This window comes from Colobus angolensis, unplaced genomic scaffold, assembly GCF_000951035.1.
Source record: "Colobus angolensis palliatus isolate OR3802 unplaced genomic scaffold, Cang.pa_1.0 Scaffold24, whole genome shotgun sequence".
NCBI classification, from domain to species: Eukaryota; Metazoa; Chordata; class Mammalia; order Primates; family Cercopithecidae; genus Colobus; species Colobus angolensis.
Genome location: NW_012115599.1, coordinates 5,552,824 through 5,563,651, shown reverse-complemented (window position 1 = coordinate 5,563,651; position 10,828 = coordinate 5,552,824). Strand labels below are relative to the sequence as shown.

Here is a 10,828-nt window from a genome sequence, read left to right as displayed (position 1 = left end):
TTCTTCTTCTTCTTTCTTCCTCTTCCTCTTCTTTTTCTTTCTTCTTCTTCTTCCTCTTCCTCTTCTTCTTTTTTTGAGACGGAGTTTCACTTTTGTTGTTCAGGCTGGTGTGCAGTGGCGCGATGTTGGCTCACTGCAACCTCTGCTGTCCGGGTTCAAGCGTGATTCTCGTGCCTCAGCCTCCTGAATAGCTGGGATTACAGATGTGCACCACATCTGTAATTTTTGTGGCTAATTTTTGTGTTTTTAGTAGAGATGGGGTTTCACCATGTTGGCCAGACTGGTCTCAAACTCGCAACCTCAGGTGATCTGCCTGCCTTGGCCTCTGAAAGTGGCCTGTAATCCCTAAGATTCCAAGTGGGCTAGTACCTCTTGAATCCCTCTTGTTGAAGGTCAGGGTGGATTCTGGACATTTCTATGGGTGGAGCCTTCATGGGGGAGTCAGGTGGCCTCGGTTGGGAGATGAAGGCTGCAGCAGAGCCTGGGACCCAGCAGTGCTGACACATGATGGGAGACCTTAAATGTCCGACGACTGGGAGACTAGACCAAACTTATCTTTCAGGCTTCAGCATGCCTCACCGAGTGGGCATGGATGCAAGGGTTGGAACATTGAAAAGTGACAGCCCAGGGTAGTTGTGACTTTGGTATAAGATCACTCAAATTCCCTGAGCCTTAGTTTTCTCATCCTTAAAATGAGGACTGCACTTACTGCCCTGCCTCTTTACAGGCTGCTATGAAGATAGAAAGAGGAAATACAGTGTCACTTAGTTTATCCTTGTGCAGAAAGAAAAGTGAGCAAAAGCCTTTCATACATGAAATTCACAGAAGGCTCGCTATCCAACTGCTGTCACTCCTGTTTTGAGGGTGGCATCCCTACTGCTTTTGCCTGGATGACAGGACAGGCAGGCTGTCATGTTGACTCCCTTGTTGGCTACATTTTTAAGGAACACACTGCTTTTTATTTTTTAGTTTTTAAATTGACACATAATGGTACATGTTTATGGGGCACAATTATGTTCTGATACACATATACATTGTGCAATGATCAAATCATGGTAATTAGTGTATCCATCACCTCAAATATTTATCATTTTTTTGTTGTAAGAACAAACGTGCTGTTTTTAGTACAAAGCTTCATTGTAACCTGCTAATAATCCAAAGTATGGGTCAATTTCATTTTCTTCTCTTTGCAATCATCTCTTGAGGCAGAAGGTTGCTTAAATGATTTCTCAAGGTCCCTGCTAGACTCTGCAAAGGCATGACAATCAGTGCAGGTGATGTCATCAAATTTTTATTTAGGACGTATAGCCATCACATTATTTCTTATTTAAAAACTTGCAATGATTTCCCATTAGTCAAATTTCTTACTGTGCCATCAAAGCTCTCCCCACCCACCCTACACCTCCCTCCTCCTCTTGTTTCCTTTTGCCTTTTTCCATCAACTCCTCCCCTGTCCCATGGGGCTGCTTTATGCCTGAGTGCATCTGTTCACACTGCTGCCCCCTCAGCCTGTGCTGGTTCCTCTGCATCCTGCCTCATATGCTTGGCAAACGCCTACTCATGTTTTAAGCCTCTGCCCAGTGTCACTTCCTGTATGAATCTTTTCCTGATGGTGCATGCACAACCCTCTTCTCTCACCTCCTCCACCTCTTTCACACCTTCAGATTAGACCCAGTAGTCTCGTGACTTATAGCAGAGTACTTGTTACAAGACTTATTTATTACACCCATCATGCCCTTTTACAGTCCTTGAGGGAATTTCTCCAACACCCAGTAGAGTACCTAGCATCTAGTAGGTGCTCAGTAAATGTTTGTTCATTAATGGGATAAGTGAGTGGGTTAGTAAAACCCATTTCCTTGATGCATGTGTTGCTTTTTTTTTTTGACAAAGACTTTTTTATTTTTTTATTTTTAAAGTTATTATATTTTGAGATGGAGTCTTGTTATGTTGCCTGGGCTGGTCTTGAACTCCTGGGCTCAAGTGATCCTCCTGCTTCAGCTTCCAGAGTAGCTGGGACAACAGGTGTGCCACCATACCTGGTCGTGTGTTTCTTCTTAAGCAGCATGTAGATGTTCTTAAAAACCCTTTACATTGTTTATTTGTTTGTTTGTTTGTTTCTAGTGGGTATCTATCCCACTGGTTTTGTTTTCTCTTTCTTGAAATAACAGGGGAGACAAGACAACTCAGACATGTGGGTGCGCTGGAGTCAGTTCAGGGGTGATTGTCAGGGGCTTGTTCTTTGGTAAGAAAGAGTTAACCTTCCCTGTGCTTGTCCCGTCTAGGTAACTGTGTCATTGATTGGCTAGTATCCAACCAGTCTGTTAGGAATCGCCAGGAAGGCCTCATGATCGCTTCATCGCTGCTCAATGAGGGGTATCTGCAGCCTGCTGGAGACATGTCCAAGAGTGCAGTGGATGGAACTGCTGAAAACCCTTTCCTGGACAACCCTGATGCCTTCTACTACTTTGTAAGAAAAGCTCCCCATGTCTTCTTCCTGTAAGGGAGGCTGCCCTGAGCAGATTCTAGATTGATTTCAGGTCATAGACATCTACAGAGCGCTGTTAGGCAGTGGGTAGGGACGTCAGCCAGGAAGAACAAGGGAACACCTGAAGTTTCCAGGCCCATTTAGAGCTTCTGTTATACCAGGGTTTCCCAACTCAACAGCTGCCCTCTCCACAACACTTGCCCTGTCCAAGTGAATTTGTTATTATAAAAGGATACTACTGTTTACTTGAAAAAAAAGTTTTAATGGACGTTTTAAAGTTTATTGTTTCCTATCTATTTATTTATTATTTATTTATTTTTTAGACACAGTCTTACTCTGTCACCTAGGCTGGAGTACAGTGGTATCATCTCAGCTCACTGCAACCTCTGCCTCCCAGGTTCCAGCAATTCTTCTGTCTCAGCTTCCCGAGTAGCTGGGATTACAGGCATGCACCATCACACCCAGCTAATTTTCCTATTTTTAGTAAAGACAGGATTTCACCATGTTGGCCAGGCTGGTCTCGAACTCCTGACCTCAAGTGATCCACCTGCCTCTGCCTCCCAACTATTCTTATTCTAAGCAATAATTCATTTATAAAACTGAATTATTTATAAAACATTTATAAAACATGGACTAGGGTCCATGGCAAGCATTCTCTAAGACAAGAAGATATAGCCATGTAGACAAGTGTGCTGGGGGGACAGGCAAAAATCCCGCCCTCCTGCAGCTTCCTTTCCAGAGGGGAAGCTATAAATCACAGGTTTGATGTGTTAGGTGCATTGTTCCAAATGTACATTAAAACACGTGACTCTGAATTAAAAATGTGTCCATGGATGTCACTTCCTGCAGTCATCTTGTGTATCTCCCACAGTATGCTTACCCATGATTGGGAAACACTGTATTATACAATGTCAACCTATTCTTAGGCCACCTGAGAAATTCAGCAATGGTGGATTTCTTGGGGGATTTTGGCAGTTTTGTTTCTATTTTAGATCAGAGCACAGAAGTTAGGAAGTTGCCTAAGAGAGCCATCCTTCTTATAAACATGAAGTGAACACCCTAGAGAGTTTCATTTCACTTTAGGGGAAGTTCCACAGTCTGTTTCTGGTTTTTTTTTTTTTTTTTTTTCTTCAGTCCTTTGATCTGGTCATTTATAGCCATTTCAATGCAGGATTCTAAAAATACCCATCACAGTGGCTCCTCTTCCTCAGTCTGATTCATTATCCACTTTTGCTGAGCAAGTCCCAATTCCCTCATAACCTCAGGGGAAGAGGCTGGACACGGGCTTTCACTTTTCTCCAAGAGGGGGCTCAGTGGCAAATGTTGAGCTGGTGATAGTATTGCGAATGAGAAATTAGCCTGCCCTGCTTTCAAGGATGTGACTGTGATATCCCAAGAGAAGGAAGGCTTTGAAGGCAGACATGTGCCTGGTTAGGAAGATGGAGCTAAAGTTAGGATACAGCTTGGGAAACCCTCCAGAATAAAAGGATATTGACAAAATCACACCTGAGTGGAGGCAAGAAAGGAACAGTCCCTGAAACAAGTAAAAGGAGGAGGAGAAACTCGCTTATCAAGGACCTTTGAAGTTCAGATTGGGATGTACACAGGAATGGAGGAAAATGAGGAGGCTGCCCTTATGGTTGGAGGGGAAGGGGAAATGGAGATGGCACAAGTTGCAATGTGCCAAAGACTGGCGAAGTCAGCTTGCTGTTTCATTTCCTAACAGCCAGACAGTGGGTTCTTCTGTGAAGAGAATTCCAGTGATGATGACGTGATTCTGAAAGAAGAATTCAGAGGGGTCATTATCAAGCAGGGATGTTTACTGAAGCAGGTGAGTGGCCACCACTGCTCCTGTCTAGCCTTCTTCCTTTACAAGGTCCTTTTTGTTTCTAAGTTACCCAGTGACTTTTGGTTTGTTTGGTTAATAGTCAAGCAGAAAATGAAACTTACGGAGTGAAAGACGGATGAGTAGCTCTGTAGATATCAAAGTGGCTTTAGGTCAGGAAGATTGAGTTTGACAGGGCAGAAGATGTCCCTACAAGTAGGAAAATGCCTCTTTTATCCATATCATAGTGAAAAAAAGATGTTTCAAGAAAAATATGGCCGGAGGAGCTAAATAGATGGCATTCAAAAGACAAAGCTGTCCCATGGTAAAAGTACTTCCATTTTACCTGTCCCTCCTGCCTTCAAAACAACCAGGAAAACAGGAACAGGCCACGCCCAGAAGAGGAACAGAGTACACCACTGAGAGCGAAAAAGAGTCATTCCAGTCTGTGGGTAGGGCACGGCAAGACCGAAACCCGGGCATGCAGAGGCCAGTTCACAGGAACAGCAGGCAAAAGTCAAATGCAGATTGAGGGCATGGACAGAGTCCTGGGGGGATGTCCAGGTGTCCAAAGGTACAGGCCACCATCAGTCTTGGAGGCAAGGGCTGGGGAGTACTGAGGAGCCCCAGTCGGTTACCAGGTGCCAAGGCATATAATGTCAAGAAATAAGAGATGGACAGGGGCCGAGATGACCGAGGAAGCCAGGGCCAGCACCTGGTGGAGGAAGTTGCAGGAAGACATGAGAATATTCAGGGGGAAGCTAGTTGATACTAGCACAAGGCATCTTAGAGGCCAAGGCTGCTTTGCAGGACCAAGGTCTTGCCTTTCTGGCTGCACTGTGAGCTACCTTAAAAGCGCTGCTCAGTATATAATGGAGAGAATCGGTTGCCATCAGGAGATTTCCATGTACTGTCTATAGGCTCCATGGGACTGGGGGATTTGATTTACTTCATGGTTGGACTCTGAATGTCCATCTTAGTGATTAATGGAATGGGCAAGGAGGGAAGAACCAGAGAAGAACCCATATTTACATTTATAAAGAGGGACTCTGGGCTGGGCTACCTGAAAGGAGGTATAGGTATGGATTTTGAGTTTCACTGGGGGAAGTGGGACATTCGAATGGAAAAATTACCTTCACATCAGGTTTTAAGAGAACAGTATCCTAAGAAATATATGGCAAGGATTTATAAAGAATTCATGGACTATTGTAATATGTTTTATGACGGGGTAACCAGCTGGCTAGAGTAAAGGAAAGGCATGGGGCAGGGCCAGCCTTATACCGGAAAGGCTCGGGCAGTTGCCCATGGACAGTTTGCCCGCTGTTGCTTTCTCGTTGGTTCTGACAAACATTCCTATGTTCCTGGTTCTTTGATTGCAGGTGCTGGAATGTGGCTATTAAGCAAGAAGAGTAACTTGGGAGGGAATTTCCTTATTTTGTTGATTTCTTCCGTCATTCTATATTGTTATCAGCTATTTCTTGCATTAGTTGATTGGACAAGCCCTAATCTAGAATGGGGCTCTTGGAAAGCCAAGGAAGAAGGTTAATAAAGAGTAAAGTTGGACTGGAGCCATGTCTCAGCGAAGCAGCCCAGTAGGAGACCTGGGATGGTCAAAACTTGTGTGTGGGTAATGGTGCCTGGATGTATTTTGAAGACAATAGGGACAAGGATTGAACTTACATGTTTTCCTTTGCCTTCCTTTGCCTGGCCTTTGATAGGTACAATTTCACCTTAGCTAGCTTGGTTGGTGAACATTTTAATACCCCAGGGAACTGTTAAAACTGCATGCCAGGCCAATTAAATCAGAGCCTCTGGATTTTTTCAGCTCCCAGTTGATTCTGATGTGCAGCCAAGGCTGAGAACCACTGAGCCAGCCTTTTTCTTAAAAGCGAATTTATTCTATTATCAGTATACAAGTTAAATAGTCTTTCTTAGAAGCTTCTTTTTTATGTGAAGAAAACAGAAATCTATGTTCATGCAGGAATTTTGTTCTTTTACAAATTCTTTCCTCTGAATCTTATTTTTTTTCAGGGGATGGGGAGGAAAAACCTTTTCAATTTGAATGGACACTTCCCCTTGATGTTTCTAATCTCCTAGCTCAGTAGTTAGTAACCATGGTTTACATCAAAATCACCCAAGGGAATTCTCAGCATTTTAAAACTTTGTTTTAAAATCCAAAAGTAAGCCTCCCTTGTGTTTGCTACTGGGAGTTAGCCAGGATTAACCTCATAGAAGGCTTGTTATAATGAAAAAGGACACCTGTGCTCCACACCTCACAGATGGGAAGTAGCTGTGGCCAACAGGAGGCCATCACCCCTGCCCCATTATTTCCACTTTTCTCATCTCAGGATAAATAATCTTACTTGGCAACAAGTTTGAGGATGAATGATCTTAGATTACATTCAGTATAATCCCTTTTTATGTAATTGTTTCTGCTATAACAATGAATAAAGTATCTGCTTGTTTAATTCTCAACCACATTTAGATTCCTTGAGGGAGAGGAACAATGTGTTATATATGCTTCTCTTGTATCTGCTGCAGAGTTCAGCATCCTTCTTGATTTACCATAGACAATGAACACTTGGGGAGCCAGTTAAGTCAAATATAAGTACATGACTTTGACAGTTCAGTGGCAACTCTTGGAAACCCAAGGCATACAAGCATTTCTTAATATTCCTTAGAAAATACTCATTAAGTGAAAGATGACCAGAAATGTACCACTAACATCCAACTCTTCAATGTGTCACATTGTGATGTCAGTGAAGGCTTAAAGGGAATATGGTGGTTGGGCAACATTGGCTGATTTCACATCCTCTTGTTGCCTTCCTCTTCCATTGACTCATAATAAGTTGGTGATTGTCCAGCAATTGCACAATACAGCATGATACGTGTGTCTGTCAGTGAAGAGGAAATGGTATGGGGTGGCAACTGTTGTGTCGTTATTCTGAAGGGCAACATTACTTAAGGCAAAGAGCAGCAATGTATACTTTTGGAAGGCTATGCTTTGCAAAAGCCATTTTGGACATGATATAGCAGGTAGGAATATTTTCTGTCCTTGCATATGACTCTGCAGGGGTTCCAGCTCCATTCTTCAGGAAGTAGAAAGTTCTTTGGAAATGAGTTCCTTCACCAAATGTTTCGCTAAAAAACTTAGGCCCATTTCTGAAAGCTTCCTTGAAGCTCCTCTGGATTTATAAAGGAGGCACTATTTGCTAAAACCACACACGTTTTACTGCTTTCAGCACAAGTACAATGAAAAATGTTGGAAAATTTGTATACATGCTTGCCAATATGTGGTGGTTTAAAAATTACAAATAAGGCCGGGCGCGGTGGCTCAAGCCTGTGGTCCCAGCACTTTGGGAGGCCGAGACGGGCGGATCACGAGGTCAGGAGATCGAGACCATCCTGGCTAACACGGTGAAACCCCGTCTCTACTAAAAAAATACAAAAATCTAGCCGGGTGAGGTGGCGGGCGCCTGTAGTCCCAGCTACTCAGGAGGCTGAGGCAGGAGAATGGCGGGAACCCGGGAGGCGGAGCTTGCAGTGAGCTGAGATCCGGCCACTGCACTCCAGCCTGGGTGATAGAGCGAGACTCCGTCTCAACAACAACAAAAAAATTACAAATAAGGCCGTGCGCGGTGGCTCATGCCTGTAATCCCAGCACTTTGGGAGGCCGAGGCGGGTGGATCACGAGGTCAGGAGATAGAGACCATCCTGGCTAACACGGTGAAACCCCGTCTCTGCTAAAAATACAAAAAATTAGCCGGGCGTGGTGGCCGGCGCCTGTAGTCCCAGCTACTCGGGAGGCTGAGGCAGGAGAATGGCGTGAACCCGGGAGGCAGAACTTGCCTAAGCCGAGATCGCGCCACTGCACTCCAGCTTGGGCGATGAGCAAGACTCCATCTCAAAAAAAAAAAAAAAAAAAAAAAAACAATTACAAATAATATTTCTTGTATTGGCAAGATAGAAACCATGTATCTTTTAATATATTATTTTTGGCTTCTGGAGTTAAGTTATTTGAATTTTCTGTGGGAAATCATAGAGTCAGGTTTACCATGACAGTTTAAAATCTGCTATACACTAATGGAAATAACTTGGTAACTTATGGCAAGTACAAACAGATATGAAGCAGCCGCTGTGTGCCAGGCACTGTGGCCCTGGGGAACAAAGATAAGCAAGACACAAATCCCACCCATAAAACTCAGTCTAGACAATGTCAGCGTTTAATTCTTTTGGGAAAGGACAAGTCATCACCTTCTTTCTTCTTCTTTCTTCCTTCCTCTTTCCTTCCTCCTACCTTCCTCCCCCTTTTCTCCTCCTCCTCCTCCTTCTTCTTTCTCCTCCTCCTCCTCTTCCTCCTCTTCTTCTTCCTTCTTCGTCATGTCTGTTCTAGCAACATGCATTTTCACTCCTACTGCAGCTACCTAAGATTTAGTTCCTAATAATTTTATGCCTGGATCGTTGTGATCCTTCTCTAATGAATTCTTTCTTACTTATTATCTTTTCCCTGGCTTTCCTTTAATCTAGCCAGCTGGTCCATCCTGCGCTTTGTCACCATATTAATCTTCTTAAAATGTAATTGTAATTCTTTCACTTCCTACTCAAAAGCCATCAACAACAAACCCTGCCTTTTATTTCCACTGAATCTCTGTCCACTTTTCCCACCCTGCCTCTGCTGCTCTTCACAAACCCTACATTCTAGCCAGACTGGTCTTATTCAGCAACACCTGAGTATGTCTTTTGCATTCCCACCTCTGCTCTTGTGTTGTCAATTGTCCTCCTACCCACCTTTTCTTGCCCATCTAAATCCTGCATCCCACATGGATAAATGCAGATCTTTATGAGGCTTTCTTTGATATCCAAAACACACAAGCACACATTTCTTACTTAATGCCTCTGGAATCCATTATCTATACCAATTATTTGATTTGGGCATTTGCTACTTTATATTTCAACATAAGTCATAAACTCTTTAAAGATTTTTTAAATCTTAAAAATTTTTTAAATCTTAAAAAATCATAAACTCCTCTTAAGCCTCTTTATTCCCCCTACATTACCTAACATAGTACATTGTACTTAATACTGCCTTATATCATACTAAAGCTGGAAGACAATAATTAGAAATAATTTAATCCACTTCTTTGATCTAATAACATCCAAATTATTAATTGGCTGTAGCACTATCTCCCTGACAAAGACCTAGGCTGGGGTATTGTTATCCTGGAGTTAGTATTTCATTTTCTCTTTCTTTTCTCAATTCAGCAAATAATTATTCTGTAGGTATTGTATGTGCAGAGTGATGCTGGGAATTCACCATCCTTTCTTTTGATGTTGATCCTGGATACAGGGGCATAGGAGGAAAAACTGGAAAGTGAGGAAGTTCATCCTGAGAGAAGACCCTGCCTACCTGCACTACTATGACCCTGCTGGGGTAAGATCCTGTGGTTCCTACATCCATTCAAATAAATAAATCCACTTCATTTATAATCGGGGCTTCCTATTCCCCCTCTACTCTGTTGATATCCCCTTTTTCTCTTTACTGGCCCACTTTTTTTTCTCCCATTCTCCTCTACCTTTTTGTATCTACTTTCAATGCAAAGATCTGAGATCTTGGGCCTCTGAGGTCAGTACAAGCTTAGGGGTGGAACAAAATATCACTATATTGTAATTTATTTGGTCAACTCAACATATTGTTTCCCCAGTCTGATATTTTCAGGGGAATTAAATCAGTCCATGGTTTAATATGCATAAAGGTGATAATTCCTCATCCAGATCAACTTGGAAGAGGGTATGAAATCCAGCAATTTGGGCTGTTGATTGTTGAAGAGGGCTTTCTCCACCGTAAAATGAACCGCTTTTAAAGCATGAAGACAACTCTGGGTAGGGTGCTCAGCCTCTGCTTGTAGCACTGGGCTATTTGACTTCCCCTTGATGGTTATATTGCTGCATCAGATGGTGGGACCAAAGAGCTCTGGAAACATGTAGCTCTTTTGTGGTGGGATACAGTGACCTGAGTGTCTCCACCTCTCCTGTCACTTTTCTCCAGATTGAAGTGGATTGACTTGCATTTTCTCATCCAGCCTCCTGGGCCCACTGAAGCAGGGTGTGGAGGATCTGGGAGGACCCTAGATTTGGAAGCAGTTTTCTTTAATCTCCTTCTGCTCTTACTTATTTTGGGGACCCTGATGTATACCAGAGTGAGTCTGGCTTTTTCACCAAGAGGATGAGGTCTATCTGGATGCTGTATTTTGGAAACATAACAAACAACTCCTTTCTTCTTTAGGCAGAAGATCCCCTGGGAGCAATTCACTTGAGAGGCTGTGTGGTGACTTCAGTGGAGAGCAACTCAAATGGTAAGATGAATTTCTGTGTGAGAGAGGTGTGTCTGCTCAGACTCCCCTCCCACACCTGGACATCCTGGGCCAACATTAATCAATCAATTAATTAATCAGGATAAGCAGGAATGGGCCAGGCATGGTGGCTCACACCTGTAATCCTAGCACTTTGGGAGGCCGAGG

The 10,828-nt window shown here is 43.2% G+C and overlaps 1 protein-coding gene across 1 annotated transcript in view; it reads left to right on the top strand.

Moving 5' to 3' along the window:
• Positions 1 to 10,828, top strand: part of PLEK (pleckstrin) — a 36,897-nt gene that overhangs the window by 22,917 nt on the left and 3,152 nt on the right. The window contains exons 5-8 of the mRNA XM_011945272.1: positions 2,283 to 2,467; positions 4,212 to 4,316; positions 9,658 to 9,741; positions 10,594 to 10,663. Of these exons, the coding sequence (XP_011800662.1) occupies positions 2,283 to 2,467; positions 4,212 to 4,316; positions 9,658 to 9,741; positions 10,594 to 10,663 (444 nt within the window). The remainder of the gene's footprint in view (positions 1 to 2,282; positions 2,468 to 4,211; positions 4,317 to 9,657; positions 9,742 to 10,593; positions 10,664 to 10,828) is intronic.